Source organism: Physcomitrium patens, chromosome 2 (assembly GCF_059467195.1).
Source record: "Physcomitrium patens ecotype Gransden chromosome 2, ASM5946719v1, whole genome shotgun sequence".
Classification (NCBI taxonomy): Eukaryota; Viridiplantae; Streptophyta; class Bryopsida; order Funariales; family Funariaceae; genus Physcomitrium; species Physcomitrium patens.
Genome location: NC_143411.1, coordinates 17,032,220 through 17,050,511, shown reverse-complemented (window position 1 = coordinate 17,050,511; position 18,292 = coordinate 17,032,220). Strand labels below are relative to the sequence as shown.

Sequence of the window (18,292 nt, the reverse complement as noted above, 5' to 3'; positions counted from 1 at the left end):
GAGCAAGCTTGTGGTCTACTTTTATATGCATTTTGTTAGGAAGTATTAATAAAATCAATCTATTATTTTTTCCAGAATTTGTGGTGAGTTCATCCCATAATTCATGAGTTTTCTCTAGCTCCCTTAACATTAACAACCACTCCCTTGTACCATAAGAACCATATTATGGCTTTGTATTCCTTGTAGTTAATACTAGCTCTATTCATTGAAATATTAGGCAATAGCATTTTATATTTCTTTATTATTTATTGTATTTTTTTAATAATTAATATGTTTAAAAATATCTTTTTTTAGTCCATTGTATCAATTCTATTTTTTAAAAAATTAAAAACTTTTATCCTTATTTTGTGTCTAAAAACATTTTATTTATGTTTAGCTGTGTATGCTTAGATAAATTGGTTTGTACTAACATTGTGTAAATTTATGGTCTTTTATAGAAATAAGATTAATTCTTAATATTCTAGCACATTCATTTTTGTTTCCTTGTAATTTTGATCTGTGAAAATTAATTTACTGCCTCTTCACTATGGTGAAATTGTCTATACAAAGTATAATTTTATAGTATCTAGTTTTGTTTTATTGAATTGAATATCTTGATCTATTGTCCTTTAAAAGCAATAATGTGTTAGTTGAGACTATAAATGATATTATAATTTATCCCTTCTTCAAGAATTTTTTTTATTGCTTTTATATTTTTTAACAGTTCATTGTATTATTTTATTATTTCAAAAACAAATCCATTTTTAATCTGTAAACTATTATAATCAATGATTTTTTATTTTTTATTTTTTAAATTTTTTGTTGATAATATGATTGGTTGTCTAGACTTTAAATTTTAATCTGTTATAGAATTAAAGGCTAAAAGATACTTAGTTCAATATATTTTTTTATTGTTTGCTATAACTTCAAATTAACCTTATAATTTTAACAACTGCTTGTGGAGTAATCTTTACAAATTGAATTAAAAAATAACAAAAAATAATCCATGTGAGAATTTTACTTGTTCCAAATTTTATAGCTATGTCAAGATTTTGTGTGACTTTTGGATCAAAGTTAGGATCTTGGACTTAAAACATGTACGATCCAATTGTAAAGATATATGTTAATTTTGCTATGGAAAAAGCATCAAAATCTATTGTCCATCATTATAATGTCCATAGATTTTTTTCACATAAAAGTAATTTTGCCAACATATTTTCTTTAAAAGATAGCATCATTTGTTGTGTTTGCTGTTTAATTAGTATATTTCTTTAATTATAGAATTATTTCTTTTGTAGGATAGTTTTTTACATAAAAAATACAAAATTAACACATATCTTCCTAAGTAATATATTCTTTCCTTTTCTATGTCATAATCTACTTTAATTGTTCAAAACTTGATACATACCATAATCTAGAGTAGCTTTGTGCATAACTTTTAGATGATACTTTGCTAGAAATAACTATGGTAGAAAACAATTCATCTTACTCAAGATATAAGTTGAATGCTATCCCTATTACTTATTCTACGCATTGCTTCAAATGCACCTTAGTTGGTTCATTCAATTGACCCACTTCATTGGTTGGTTAGCAAAAGCTTTCTTTCATTGTTCTCCTCCATTGCAAATCTCAGTTGTATGTGTCACCATCCCTTAACCAAAAACTTTAATAATAAAAATTCCTTAGTTGTCCATGCACTGCATCTAATAATGTATGAAAGCCTGTCCTAAACATTTGACAGTATAACGACAGTATCATGCATATAAATTTTTCAGTAATAATTTATACATTTTAATATGTATAAATTCGTCAGTATAAATTCGTCAAATATTGCATGCATGATACATGATACTGTCATTTGGTACTTCGTGAGTGCACAATGCTCATACCAGCATTATTGTGCCAACTAGGGCTACTGTTCTTTAAAAATATCAATTACTCAATCAATCAATCAATCTTCATAACAAAAATGTTCATTGTGGCGCACGAAGGTGATTTTCATCAGAATCTTCTACCTAGACCGAATTAGTTTAATTCCATGGTATCAGCAGTCTCATCGGATGGTTTCACTACAGATTTGGATGGTATCAGTAGACGATTTTGGTTGTATTTGTGGGTGTGGTAGGTTTGAGTCACATAATCTGGACCACAGTGTTTTACAGTCCAGAAAGAGTGACTCTGTAAATCATATCATGGACATGGCCACGAAAGGGCAGATTCTTTATTACCTAGCTAATTGTAGGTTTGCAATTTTCTTTTGTCAGCTGGTACAATGTTATCTATTAGCTGAGGCAAAGGCAGTTATGACCAGATTGGTGGCATATCCTCAATTATGAAGGTGTGCTTTCTGCAAACTTGATTGTTCATATCATTGACTCTAATGAAAGTAGCAGTCTCTGCTTCTGTGCTGAACTAACGGATCTGGAATAGACGGAATGACTTGAGGGTCAGCAGTGGTGAAGTCAGCAGAATGTTTGTTCTTCAAGGCGAACCCAGGGCGGTCCGTCAATTTCGTTTTTGTTTTTGAAGTAGAATTCTGCTCACAGAATCGAGCATTCAGCTTATCTTCATTTCCACGGTTGGAATACCTCTCGTCTCATGCCCCATAACTCGCTGCAGGGTTTTCAATGTGTTAGTCTTTTCTTCAAATATTCATCTATTTACCATGAGTCTGCTAAAAATTCGATTCGATCAACTCATTAATTCAACATGCAGAAGTTTTAGTAAGAATTCGTAAAAGGTTTGAACATCTGAAGTGTAAAACTATACAACTTGTACAAGAGTTGTCTCCTGAGTCTTCGTTTCAACTACCAGTACGTTCTAAAAGGTGTGAAGTTGTTGGTCTGATAATCAATGGAACAATGTTCTTTTGATGTGTATGTAAGCTATATTGTCGACTTCAGTTTTACGCAACACAGCATGGATCGGGTGCTGTCGAATGAGTTGGCAAAGGTGCTTTCAATGTTTTGGACAAAGATTAGACAGTTATTCTCCTGAGATATTTGTCAAGCTTTTTATTGGTTCGAGTTGGGTGTAGATCAGTTGTCTCGAGTTGTAGCCCTGCTGAACCAACGTAACATGTACCAATGAGGCCTGTATCGCATAACACTATCCCACCAGAGTTTCCATTATCTACAGCAGAAGTAATTCAACCCAACGAGACCTTGAGATCAGAAGCGGAGCAAGATACTCTTGAATGATATGAATAGGAAGACGTAGCTTGATGGGAGGAGGTGGTGTCAACTCCAGCCAGCATCTAGTGCACGTCGCAACCGGGTCAGTACACAATCGAGGCAGACTCTCCAACCGAATATCCTTTTGAAATAAAACTAGCTCTATGTCACATCTCTACAGTGACATCTTGATTTGTCTTCGCAAACAGCGTAGTCAAGATGCGAGAGAATCTTGAACATATGGACTAATGTATAGAAAATGAAGTCCTGATGATCAGTTCAACTTCCAAAAATATGGCTTCTCGTTTTTTGTACTTGGTCGTCTGAAGCCCTTTCTGGATCATTTTCAGGAAGAAACACTAGAGGAAACTCCGGTGACCTACAGTGCCTGCTCAATTCACAATAATAAAAGTGGAATATGCAGGCTGCCAGTCAACACCGCATGATTCACGGCAACCAATCTTCACTTAAAGAAACATCACTTCATATGTTATTTACTTATCAGACTACAGCACACATTCTTGACGTCGCAGTTACAGCACAGTAGCCATTAGTGCCTTCATCGTTAGAGACTCATTGCTCAAGTTAACAGTGGATGATGCATTAATTCATTGGGACTGTCACACTCAAATGCAGTCTCCACATTTGGCAAACCTTGCCACTAGGGTCAAAATTATGGACATTGAATATTCTTACAAATTAAGGACGAAGTGCTGAGTGAACTTTGATCCAGCGCAGGCTGGCCACACCTACACTAATTGAAAAACTGGGAAGAGCGGAAAGTGCTACCACCCACGTAGCTTTCTCTAATTGACTCAACCTCTTCACAATTGTAGACGAATTGAATTCCAACATAAAAAAACGTGCTGTCAACTGGGCGCAGGGTTTCTTAGCAACGATTTTGCGCTTGCTGTTTGAGCTTCCGCATAACGTAAACGATCCGCATATACCTGTTGTCGTGCTCGCTCAACCTCCAGACGTTCCTTTTCCAACAGCATCTCCAACTCCTCAAAATGCTCTAGCTTAGTGTACAGCTTCTTCATCTGCAATCAAACAACCCCTTTCCAGTAAACAATCTTCTACCATAACGCATCAGGGTATAGACCAGTAACACAACCCATCCAGGATAACTCAGCAAGAGCGGTTCTTCTTTGCACATCTATTCAGTAAATCAGCTTATGAAGCCAAAGCTACACCAACTTGAAATGTGTGAAAAGACTATACCTGATTATCGATGATGCTGGCAACCAGATGCTCAATCTCCCGCTCCTCCTGATCAGCTAGCAGCTTTGCATTTGCAGCAGCCACGCCCAGTGCTGTGGCCACGCCAACCCGTGCTTGAACAGCAGATGGCAACTCCTCACTGCTTGCACCTGGCTTTGCTGCATCCGATAGGTTTGGAAGTGCAGATTTCTCAGAAGTTGATTCCTCGGCAAGATTAAAAAATAAAAAAAGGGTTTCTAACTTGCAGGACTAAACAATAATCAATCGATTGATAACACCCATCTGGTAACCCACAGCTGACGAAGCTCCCACACATACACAAGAAAGACGAGAATGTACCTCGTGGTGGACCATCGCCGTTGCACTGCAGTTCATCATTGCGATCCTCCACCAAACTGTGACACATCACATAAGCAAAGAAAGTGAACACTTGGAGCCAGCTTCGGCAACAGTAAGCAAGCAAAATGAAAATACGGCAAAAACACCCACCGCACTCTAAAGATGAGGATTCCTAGTACCAGAGTGACTAGTGTTACACAATCTGCTGAATCTAAATGTATATGATGCGGCACACGTCAGTTACTTTGGCGCCTATCTAGCAATCTTAAAACTCTACATAAATCTTTCACGATGGGCTCATTTTCAGGTACCTCTCGGCATGATTCTGTGTAGTTTGAGATGCATGCTTCTTTTGACCTGAAACCATTCTCGACCTTTGCATGAACGGCAGCTCCAACACCCCTGGCTCATCCTCTGCAATTGCTGCAACAGCTGCCTGTGCTGCCGCTGCTGCAACCCGTGGCCCTACCATTCCTGAAAGCAATACTACCTGAAACCACAAAGTAGATCCCCTCATCCATTGAACATGTGGCTTGGTCCCAGCACAAATTGCAACACTGAAGTAGATACAAGCTGAGTAAAAGCAACTCAAACTGCTAGTAGATGGACTGCGAGCCCAAATTCGTTACCGAGTATTTCGGAGATTCTACAATGACGATCAACACCGAACTCCTACGTGTTACATACAAAGATTCAGAATGGCGGCAACCGGTGATCACTCTCACACAATGTCCTACCCTCAAGCAAAAACCTTAGACGTTGTATAAGTTAATGCATCTGCACGAGCTAACTTATTACCTGAGCAAAAAGTGGATGACTTGTGTCAGTGAATGGAGACACTAAGTCATGTGCAGCAGTTACAACATTGCCCTCTGCATGTTGTGTTGCTTCACAGGTACTCTCAGGTGGAGCTATCCCGTTCGCCGCCGTGCTATCGCTCAAGGCAGCCTCCGTCGTGCCCTCAGACATTACTAACTCATCATTCTCGGCTGCTCCAGAACCGGCAACACGAGTGGCCTTTGGCTCTTCGGGCTCCACACTGTAGCTGTCTCCAAATGGCAGCTCGATGAAATGTTTCACACATTCAGATTTCGATCTCGTGGGCACATGCGCAGCAACCTGCAGCCAACAAGAATCGGTAACATAAGCCAGCAAGTCGCAACATCAGGGCACTCTAGCTTGGATTTCACCCACCACAGGCAACCACAACTACGACTACAAGTAAATTTAAAGTTGTTCACATCATACATTTCGCGATCAATTGGGTAAACACATATACCGACACAGCATTAGCAGTCTATTATCAGTATAAAAAAGTTATTGTTTTGAAAGCAAACATACAATAGCAGCATCTCCAAAATACAACCCATCCATTTTCTTAAAACGTGCAAAAGCTACAAATACGGTATACGCGTTCAAGTAGGCAGCAACTGCTACAAAAGCGTGCTACACTACCCATCGTACATATGTCCACAGGTTGTCGCCAAAACTATCAGTACCTTACGTCAATGGTTAATGAAAGTGCTGGCTCATCATTCTACTTGCCCACCAACCCCGTTCCTACCCATGATGTCCTAGTCTAATAACATCACTGCGACCAACTTCTGACGAGGAAAATGATAAAAAGGTCCTACTTACCTGATTCCAGTTCTCTCCAAAGCGGCTCACGGCCTCAAGAAGAAGCAATGTCTCCTTGCTTGTCCACTCTTTAGTTGCAACAGTTGCCTCGCCGTCTGTTGCTTGCAGAAAGTCGCTTGACGAACTGCCTGGTGGTAGCTTGCCTTTCTTCACACAATCCGGGCAAAAATTGGATCCAGGTTGCTGGATGCACAACCCAAATTAGTAAGCAACGACAAGCCACCACAAAAATTTGACGCACCCACACAGCTGCTGTCCACTTAAATACCACACTTAAACACACTACCGCACCTAACACTCCTTAAATGACAGGCGTGGCTACCGCCGCCACTTCCTTCATGCATGCAGCAAGTCAAGACGTCAGGCATATTAGGATGAAAACACTCTCGAAGCAGAAAGCAAACGCCGGGATGGTGAGGCTTACACTAGAAGGGAAATCCCTTCAGCACTCACCTGTTTCCTATAGAACCGTTGCTTTGAGCACTCCTTTTTACACGACTGACAACGTAATTCTTCATCTGGTGTCTTGTGCCCATCCACAAAACGAGTTCCCACTTTCTTACTTGCGGGCGAGAAAACGTTCCTGTGGGTAGCAAGATTGTTCGCATGGGTACCACTAATAGAGTGACCTGGCAAATCAAGATACAGCTTCAGTTCTCGATGACATATTTTCATGTTAATGTAAACGGATCAAATGCTGCCAAACTTAATTCCGCCCACACTTAATCAGCCGTCAGAGATAAAAACCTTCATGCGTACGTCACTCACTTCCGAACACCATCAAACCAATGTAATTGGGGGAAACGAGGTAGAAGTGACGCTCAATCATCGTAGCCTGACTCAAGATGCATAAACAACATAGCCAGATTCGCTGCACGAGCTTAACGAGTGAAATTGGTCAAACCTGCTCAGCAAGTGCTTGTGACCCGTCTGCACAGAATTGCCACCTACCTGATGATTCAAATGTGGATATTCCTGACGATCTTGCAGCATTCATCACGGGCATACTGATCACGTTCAGCCTGCTTGGGAAAGAATCCATCACACTCAGCGACGGAGAAGGCGCCTCTGACGCGGCTTGATCCAACGAAAAATGTTGGTTAATCAGCCCCCAGTGTTCCAAAAATTCAAACACTCGACTCAAAGAATTCACATCACCACTCAACATGCGCCGCACTTCATTGAACGTTAGAGCCTGCTTTGGATTCTCCCTGTACTTGTTTATTATGAAATCCCTGTACTCTTTGTAGATTCTCGGTGTTTTTGCGGCTGATCTCTTATCGAAAAATTCGCTCATCGCTCGTTTCTCTAATGGGTGAATCTTGTCCCAACGAAACCAAGCTGCTCAAACACATATCATCAAAATCAGGTATTATCACAACTTCCAATAGCAACATAGGATCACCCTGGCAACGCAAATACCAATGCCATATTATGTCCTGAAAGACTATGCAACTCCATCACTCCAGGTTCAAGATATTCACAAAGTTTCTCAGACTCCGATCAAACAAAGTGCACAACTGGCAGACTGCCTTGGCAGATAGCTTAGGAAACAACGTAATTGCACCAGTTAATGAATTGATTTTATTTATTTATTTATTTATTTTTTAAATCATGCATATCACAAACCTCCAAAACAAACCTCCAAGTCTCCATATTTTCATGCGCACAATATTAGAACAAGCTAGAGAAACCTACGCCTATCCACACATACACACGCACACATACATCAAGCAGTTCCCTATTCTCCAGTACAACACCGGAATACTAAGGCATTCTGAGTTTCAAGCACCTGCATAGCTGGGTATTCTGTACACCTCTTGAGTAGGCGCTTCAGGCCGGGTCGCAGCCTCTGGAGTGGCTGTGGGTATAGCTGATGGTTCCACGGAAGCTGGGTCACTCTTGTGACTAATTTCTGCATTTTCTTGGGGAGCCCCCTCTGCATTCTCTTCCAACGTTCCATTGTTTTCATCCTCTCCTTTCCCCGACGCAATTTGATTCCCCGCTTCGGGAGTGGGCTCCGGCACTCCGCTCTGCCCAGCTTTCCTGCTCTTCTTGCTCGGAACATCCACACCCGCGTTCTCCTCTTCCCTCTCCCTCCTCACTTTGGACAACCCCGTAGGCACGCTCGCCGGGTTCACCATGTCTACCTCTCCTCCTCTGATCCACGCTCACTCCCTCCCCTTTCTAATACACATCACCTTCGAACAAACCCACTGTACCTCCACCCTGCCAATCATCAACTCCCAGCTTCCCCCCAACAAAGACTCCCCATAAACTACCAGAATTCACACCTCACTCCTGCTCCTCATTCCAAAGAACCCCACCTCGCACGCATTACGTTTCGCCTCCTTGGAAGCATCCCAGCTTGCGGAGCCAACACTCCCTGCTCCCTCCTCCGCTCCTCCTCAAGTTAGGGTTCTCTCACCATCTCTCCGCAAACCTCTGGTCGCCACACTCGCTCCCCACTTTCGTTAAAACCCACCCAATCTCCCGCGCACTAAAACTCCTGCCTCTCCCGCACCTCTCCGTCCTCGCTCACAATTCACGCGCTCACAGCCATGACCCGAGCTTCTTGCCTGCGATTGGGAATCGAAACCCTAGTGGCCGCGCGGGGGAGGTGCAGTCACACAGCATTGCAATTGCTCAATCACGCAACCAGGCTGGGATGGGGAGCGCAGCGGGGCTGGGCGAGGCGGGGCGGGGTGAGAGGTTGAGGGGTCGTGGTGCGCGGTGGAATCATGGGGGCGCGCTAAGGAGCTTCGAATCGGTTCAAGGCATGCAGAGGTGGCGCAAGGAGGCCGCGGGCACGCACGCACCAAGGCAAACAACAAGCGGAGGTTGCGGGCGCGGGCGGGAGGCCATGCTCATCATCCCCTCGTCGTCGTTGTCGTTGTTGTTGTCGTCGTCGTCGTCGTTGTCGTTGTTGTTGTCGTCGTCGTCGTCGTTGTCGTTGTTGTTGTCGTCGTCGTCGTCGTTGTCGTTGTTGTTGTCGTCGTCGTCGTCGTCGTCGCGGTGCTGGTTGTGGTGTTGGTGTTGTTGTGCCCTGAACCCTCGTCCTTGTCTTAAGAAACGCGCGGTATTCTCAGCAAACCCAGCTATTCAGTTCTGTTCTGTTCTATACTCTCATTACTCTTCACCCTCTTCTATGTGAGGGGAGAGAGAGCTGGCTTTGTTCCAAGCACCAGAGGGCTTTTTTTAATGGTTTTGTTCCTATCTTTATTGGGGGTGGGGTGGGGGGTAAGTTCCTATCACTTCTCGCCATCAGCAACACATTCGATGTAAAGGTCAAACTAGGACATAATATATTATTTTAAATGAGTGTGATTACATAATAGAATTAATTGCAATAGAAAGATAACCCATTATATTTTAATTCATTCTATATATATATATATATATATATATATATATATATTTTGTCATTGTCACGGATTTTTGACACAGATTTCCAAAAAGTTTAGTTTGTTTATATCAAGATCTTAGCTTCTTAAGCATTTCACCTTACACATTAGTAGGAAATTTTGCATTAAGGTTCTTCAAAAATTAATTCTACATTAATATAACAACAAAGTCTAGAAACAAAAAAAATTGATAGATTGAGGAAATATTATTAAGGATAATTTATCTTTTACAAATCAGGTCATAAACTTAACGTACAATTAATTGCACATGTAAAACAATTTAATTTGCTTTATTTATTTTTTTACATATTTTCAATAAATAACATATTATTATTGATGATCTAAAAAAGGTTAATTAATAAACTTATATCTAACTTTTGACATGATGTTATCTTGGATGTTATTGTTGTTGTAAGTACAGACAATAAGTGAAAATAGACAAATTGTATTTAAAATATTTAGGTGAATGAGAAATCAAGTCATACTGTAGCAAATGCAAGCTTCACAAATGGATAAAACACAAATAAATCAATCAAAAAACACAATACTAATTATATTTTAATATTATAATAAGAAAATTAATAATGGTGATTTTATAATAATTTAAATTTTGAATTAAAGTAATTTTAAAATATATAATATGTGGCAGGAAATTGAATAAATTATCATATATATATATATATATATATATAGTTCTATATAAAAATGTGTATTGATTTTGATTTTATTTATAACATCATATCTTTTGATATTATTACAGAATACAGTTGAGAACATTTACTTGATTTTTTCCTTGAATTTTAAGTCAATCACCTATTGTAATTAAAATAATTTATTTTGAGAAAAAAAAAATCAACATCAATTTATTTTATAAAATTTGTTCAAATTACATTTTTTCTGTTATTCCACATCTATAGAGAAAATTTTAAATGTTATAGCATATAATAATAATTAAGCTAATCTTATATTGGAAATACAATGAAAAAAGAAAAAAATAACTTAAATTCAACATAGTTCAAAAACACATTTACACAATCAATAATTCTTATATGCCTTTTCTATTTATTGTGCCAAAAAAATAATTACAAACTTGATATTGTAATTGTCATCAATTTTCAACAAACTATGGAATAATTTATATATGAATTGTTTTTGCACAAACATAACAACTTGTTAAAGTGAATGCCACAAAAAATAGTACAATAGAAGTTAGATTCATAGGTGCAATTATTGGGTTTTCAATCATTTGAAATCTTGTTTCTTCTAGATGTTAGTGCTCTAATATGCTCCGCTTAGCATTGCTTGCAATCAATTCTACAAGAATGATATAATCAATTGCATTGATACATTAGCTAATTGCTTGCTTATATATATATAAATGTCTTTGGAGGTGAATTTTTTTACAAATCACATAAATACCTGAAACTTCATTATAGTATGACAACATGCACAAACAAATCCTATTGAACAGACTTGTGAAGATCATGAAAGAATAGGCTTTGATTTTGTAGTAGAAACTTCATCCATAAAAAGAATCAATAGTAATAAAAAGGAGCAAACAAACAATGGAGAAGTAATATTGAATGTGATAGAAGATCAATGGAACTGTATAAAATTAATCATTAAAATAATAATTAAATACAGTACATAGTAGGTACAAGTACTTGATCAAGGAGGTCAAGTGTCCATACCTGAAACAAAATCAAAATCCTTCATAGACAACGTTCTTGAATGAGCTTCTGGAACCCGATGAAAATCAAAATCTAATGCAGCTTCAAATCAAATCCAATCAAAATTGACACGATGAATCAAAAAATTCAATGAAAATTGAAATCCAATGTTGCTTCTAAGGCAACTAGAACCATAAAAATGCATCATAAATCTAATTGAAATTGATTCACTTACATCAAAATAATGAACATTGTCTTGCTTTTGTCCTACTTAATCACCTTCTTGTTGCTCCAATGCTATCACCAACAATATAGAACACCTTGTGAAACGCCTTGATCAACTACAAAAAGCCTTACAGAACGCCCTGATCATTTGTAAAACACCCTATGGAATGCCTTGTGAACTTCAAAAAAGATGAATTTTTTCGATGAAAATGAAGACCCATCCATGCAAGCATTGAGAACCACTACTTGAACCCTATAGAACTCCCTAATCAATTGTAAAATATAGTAGTGAATTGTAAAATAGGTTGTGAACTCCACAAAACATGAACATTTTTGATGAAAACGAAGATCCATCTATGTGGTGAGTGAGAGCCACTACTTGTCTCCTTGAGCAATCATAATATATATATATATATATATATATAATAGCAAAAGGATCTAAAAGCAGCTCTCATTCTACAAGAGGAGGGTGTTGAGTGCTTTTGAAGATTTTCAATGCCCGTGGGCAGCTCTTATTTGCTTCGGCATCCCCCCTCTCCCCCCCCACGAGGAGGTCCACAGATACCTCACTTACACAAAGTAGGAATGTGATTGAGAGAAGATTGGGTGTTGAGATTTTTTCTTAGCTTAATAATTAAGAAGTCACATACCAAGAAGGATTTGAGAGATGGAAAAAAAAAAGGGAAAAAAAAGAAGATAAAATAAAGTTCTACAATACTATATATATATATATATATATATATATATCTTTGAATTAAGATTTTCAGAGTATTGCACTAAATATTGTAAATTTCAAAAAAATCAAATAAAACTCAAGAGGATTCCTAAGAAATTTGTAATATTGTTGTATTTAGATGAAACAGATCTCAACTGTGGTCTGAGATAATCCGAAATTGTTAAGAGATCAAAGCTATGATTTGAATCTTGGCAGTGAGATTCCAGCCTAAGTTGAAACAAAATTAGTATACTGCCCACTTGGCCATTAGTAATAACTAAGATCTTGTTTGTTTATTTTTTTTTATATGAAAAAAATAAAAGAATATAATTTTAAAAAATCATAAATTCAATTCAAGTGTCTGTTTAAAGTAAATTTTTGCATTCTAACTAGTTACAAATACAATTCACATAACAAATTTACTTTTTAATAATAAGATTAATTTTTTACATAATTAAAAATTAAAAATATAAGTTTAAAATTATAAGAATGATTTTTCAATCATAATTTATTTCTTAAAATTTAAAAAATTATACTAATATTTTTAAAAAAATATTTATAAAAATATTTGAAATTTATACATTATATTTTGTGTATAAAGCTGAAACAATTATAAATATTTAGAATTGTTTTTGAGTAAGGTTTGTATATGTATATAGATATGTGTAAATGTGCATGTGTATAAGTATGTCTCTACATATATATACTTTATGTATAAAACTACAATATTGAAGAATGTTAAAGCTAATAATTTTAAACATGCAATTTTTAATTAAACACATAATTTTTAATTACATGCAATACACACACACACACACACACACACACACATATATATATATATATATATATATATATATATATATTATTTTATTATTTTTTTGATTGGCTACCAAAAATTTACTTAATATTAGCAAACCTATGCCATTAAGTGGAAAAAATATTTTAATACAAAATTAAGCAAAATATGTAAAAGAAAATATACATTTTTCTATTGTAAAAAGACAACATATATTTTTGACCAATGAAGACATGTTTTTATCTCAACCAGTGAGAAGGCTTTTTTTTTATCTCTTTGTCTTGTAACTAAGCTTCTTATTTATTTATATAGATACTAAAATGTTTTACCAAAAGCATCTTCTATTATATTATGAATGATAACATAATTATAAAGAAATATATTTTATATGAAAAATAACATAAGAAATAAATTATTTTTAAATTTAGAATACTAAGAATTTTAATAAAATAATACTTAAAAAAAAAAAAAAACCGTTATCTTTCATTAAACTGTACAAAATTGCTTTACACTTTTTTTTGTGTAAATATTAAATCTACTCACATTAAAAAATAATCAACAAAATTTTATGTGTGATTTCAAAAAATTGATTGTGTGTGTTAAGGTAATAATAACATCAATTGCATGACATGCCACACCAAATCAATTAAAGATAACATAAGTATTACAAAATTTAAAATATTAACAAAACAAATGTGTTTTACATATTGCACATAGCAATTAGTAAAAAGAATAAAATTAGAAGCTTTGAGAGTATTGAGAAACAAGTTGACTTTGCCAACTAGTTTTAAATACTCATGTTACATTGTGTTTTACTTCATATTTTAAAATTTTATATAGTTCTTCATTTAAGTGATATTTTTAAAATTATGTAAAATAAACAAGTTTATTTTGAAATTTGCAATTATTTTTTATTTTTTTATTGTTACAATGTTGTTTATCATAATTATGTATGATATTATGTCACTTGATAAAACAAAATAATGATATGATGACAATGTTATTCTGTGTATGTGAGGGTGTCTGGCTCAAGGGGTGTTCACTTAGCAGTTTTCTTAAATATTCATCCTTACAAAAATAGTCTCACTAATAAATATTTTACATTAAATAATTATGTTTTGATATAAAATATGATAATTTATGAGATGGTGGTCTGTTTGAATGACCTTCTAATAATAATGAATGTTTTTGTTTTTAAAATAAGCATTGTGTAAAGTTTAGAAAAAAAAAAAAAAAAAAAAGTATTGATTTTGTTGTATTTTAAATGAAATGTAGAACCCTCAATTGTTTAGATCATTCTCTTGAAATCTTGTAAACTAACATTGATTTATGCACCTAACTCTTAAACTGATCCATACTAATATTATACTTATGGTATTGAAATATTCCACAAAAAGAAATTATATATATGCACAAGGATAAAATAATTCAAAAAATATAATTTAAATATCAAAGTTTTTAAGAGAGTAGAATCAATATGTAATAAAAATAAAAATTCAACAATCAACTAAATTATATATATATATATATATATATTTCAATTTTAATAGGTTGAACATATATTCAAATTTATTGAATATGCACATATGTCTAATAATTAATCCCCTTCAAAAAAAAAGTTGCAATAATTAATCAAAATTTGGAAAATCAAATCTATTCTATAATGCATAATTAATGGAAAATTTAAAATGATCCTTCCATTTACTAAATCGACCCACACCATTGTAACCATCATAAAAAAATAGATAATCTCTAAAAAGCATCATTATAATTATGGCCCTCATTCTTACCTCTTTGGATCTATTCCTTGCTCCATCTATTTTCAGCCTTCTTTATCCCAACCTCCCCCTTTTCTTATTTTCCCTTGTTCTCTACAATAAGGTGGGTTGATTCAATAAATGAATGGATCATTTTAATAATTTTCTAAATAATAATCTCTAATATCTATTAATTAATTGAATTTCATTGAATTTAATTATTTAATAGAAATAAATGCTTATATATGTATATATATATATAATTGAATAGTAACAATAACAAGAAATATAATAAAAACAAGAAAAAATCTATTGAATATAAATATATATATATATATATATATATATATATTTATATGTATTCTTTAAGATTTGATTAAATATTAGCTTCTTAGTTAATATAATATATAATACATTAGATTAAGTATTAATTAGTTGATTAAGTATAATACTCAATCAACTATATAGTACATTAAAATTAACATCCAAAACAAAATAAGACTATTGTAATATTGGATAAAATTAGAATAATTTTAAATTTAGTTATTTAATATTAAAAAAAACTATTCTTAACTATCAAAATCCTTGAACTTACACTTCAATAATTCTTTATAAATATAAACAAACTAATGTTATATATGTTTTGTCATTAAATTCATAGTCAATACTATTGAGAGTTTTTTCTCTTTTTTGTTATAATCCTTGTTTTTATTGTTTAATTAGTTTATTATTTTTATTATATGTATATATATATATATATATATATATATATATATATTTTAGAAAATATTATTTATGTTCTTATTAATAAAAGAAAAATAAAATAAAATAAGATTTTGGATTAATTTTAAGATTTTAAATATCTTAATAAAAATTAATATAATTTTTTTTACTTAATAAAAAAGAAATCTTATATATTAAAACACCTAATAAAAAAATGTTCATTTTGAATTGTTTGCAAGTACTTGAAGATACATTGGAGTGATAGTGACTTGTAAAAAAGAGATGCTACAATACCTCTATAAAATATAGAATTTGTAGACAAGCAAATTTTTTTATTAAAAAATAAATATAAAATCACAAAAACTAATTTAGATATATATGTCAATGATAATAATTGATCACCTATATAAGTCAATTGATTAGTTGTATAGTATAGATAATATTAGGTTAAGGATGTAAATGATATCTAAGAAAATAATGGATGTATTAAATTAGATATTTTAAATATCAAGAATAATTTAAATAATTATAAATAAATAAAATAATCCATACAAAATATTTTAAGAATTAGTTTTAATTATAATTTTTTTATTTTTATGATCTTGTATAAATACTCATTAAATATCATAATATGATGTGGTTATTGTTATCGAATGACTTCATGCATTTTTAAGCATTGTAAGTTTTTCTATCATATAAAAAATAATAATAACTTACAATTAACACAATTTCATAAAATATTAATTTTTAAATTATTTATTAATATAAATATAAAATAATAAATTAATTTGATAAAAATATTTGAAATAATATCATAATATTGCTTATGTCATAAAATATAAATTTATATCATCTTTACTTTTTTATTTGATTAAAAATTGTACATAAATATTAAAACATTAAGTCTTACTGAAAAGTGGTTTAGAAGTCCATAAGATAGATCTTTGAACTTGAGACTTTTAGAATAAAATAAATTGCACAATTTTTTTATTTGAACTTAAAGAAAATATTTCATATTTTAAACCATCAAATAATTTTATGATTAAATGATTGATATTTCTAAAAGCCTTGAGAAATAAATTAAGTAATCATTTTAGATAGTTGGTATAAGATTATATATAAGCAATATTACTTCTAAAAATAGAATTATTTATGTTAATTTATACAATCAAAAAATATTAATATTTTATATAAAATTTTAAATTATTATAATTAAATATAAATATTAGACCAACAATAAACCAAAAAGTAATATATGACATAAAAACTAGTTAATATTTTAATTGGATGAAAGGAATAAAGTAATTTTTAATGATCTTTAGAGTTTTTAATAATTTTAAATAGAAAAAATATTATATGTAACTTTCAAATATGCTAAAATATCAAAAATACCCTTGTATTCTTAAAAATAATAAATATATCCTTCAAATTTGTAATAACAACAAATAAATTCTTGTTGGTAATAAGTTATCATTAATATTCATTCTTTAATTTTCACTTGGTGTCTAAACTATGGTTTTCATATATTTTGTTGCACTCTTTTTTAGCTTTTTAAGAATTGCAAAAAAATTGCATCAATTTTTTTTCTTGATTTACAAATCATGCCTTCCATTGTAGATTTTTGGCTGTGCCAAGCTAATGGCAATTTTTAGAAAAATTCTTGTATTTTTTGAAGAATCTTGAGATTGAAAGAAGTTGAAATAAAAGCTTAGAACACTCATTGGAATACTTAAATATTATAAATTATTCAATTGAAGGTGAAAAAAAAAAAAAAACTACCTAAAAAAAGTGAAATTATCAAATTTTGTATTGAAATTTTGGTTGGCATCATGAATAGAAAGATGGAAAAATATATTTTTTTAACATCACTAGGAATAATAGTCTAGGAAGTTTAAAGCACTTTGTTTCCTTTCAATACATGACTAATTGTCAAAGACATGAACCTTGAAGAATTGAGAATTCAAGATATTCTTGTGTCACTTAAAAAGACTAGATAATCACTTACAAATGATATAATATTAAACTAGAATAGCTATTGATAGAGACAAGAAAACTAGAAAGTCTTCAAATAAGATTAAGAACTAAAAAAACATTTACAAGAGTGAAGAAGGCTTCATTCTTGCCTCCATATATACTATCTAATTAGGAGCTAATTAACAATGTTCTATAGGACTTCCAATACATGTTGACTTTACTAGATATATATTTTAACTTGTAAAGTAAGATATATATATATATATATATATATATATATGTGTATGTGTGTGTGTGTGACATAGTTAGCTTGTTTCACAAGCTACTAAATCGTGTAGCATGTGGTTAATTTATTGACTAAATTTTTAATCTACCAATCAATTATAAACACATGTAAAGTTAAAATTGTATCTATGAAGCTTTTAGGAAGTATTTTAAAAGATATTATGAAATTAATTTAATTTGATTTATTTCTACTTAATTATATAGATAATTATTGAAATAAACATATATGCCCATAATATTACCTTTCTTTCTAGGGACGAATTTTATGAGAAGCAATCATCATCTTTCATGGACCTTGCTATTCTCTATCTTGATTTTGATAGATGTTGTCAATAAAAGCTTCAAATATCTAATATTGATTACTATTTTATTATTTTTATTTATTTA

At 32.7% G+C, this 18,292-nt stretch overlaps 1 protein-coding gene across 1 annotated transcript; it reads right to left on the bottom strand.

Annotated features, from left to right (window-relative positions):
• Window positions 1-3,732: 3,732 nt before the first annotated feature.
• On the bottom strand, window positions 3,733-8,626 carry LOC112279018 (SWI/SNF complex subunit SWI3A). The gene is made up of 9 exons (XM_024513051.3): window positions 8,146-8,626; window positions 7,305-7,694; window positions 6,807-6,982; window positions 6,354-6,536; window positions 5,514-5,834; window positions 5,027-5,205; window positions 4,716-4,771; window positions 4,377-4,534; window positions 3,733-4,195 (listed from the first exon to the last, which is right to left on the bottom strand). The coding sequence occupies exons 1-9, from the start codon at window positions 8,495-8,497 to the stop codon at window positions 4,022-4,024; spliced, it is 1,989 nt and encodes a 662-aa protein (XP_024368819.1). The 5' UTR covers window positions 8,498-8,626; the 3' UTR covers window positions 3,733-4,021.
• Window positions 8,627-18,292: the final 9,666 nt, after the last annotated feature.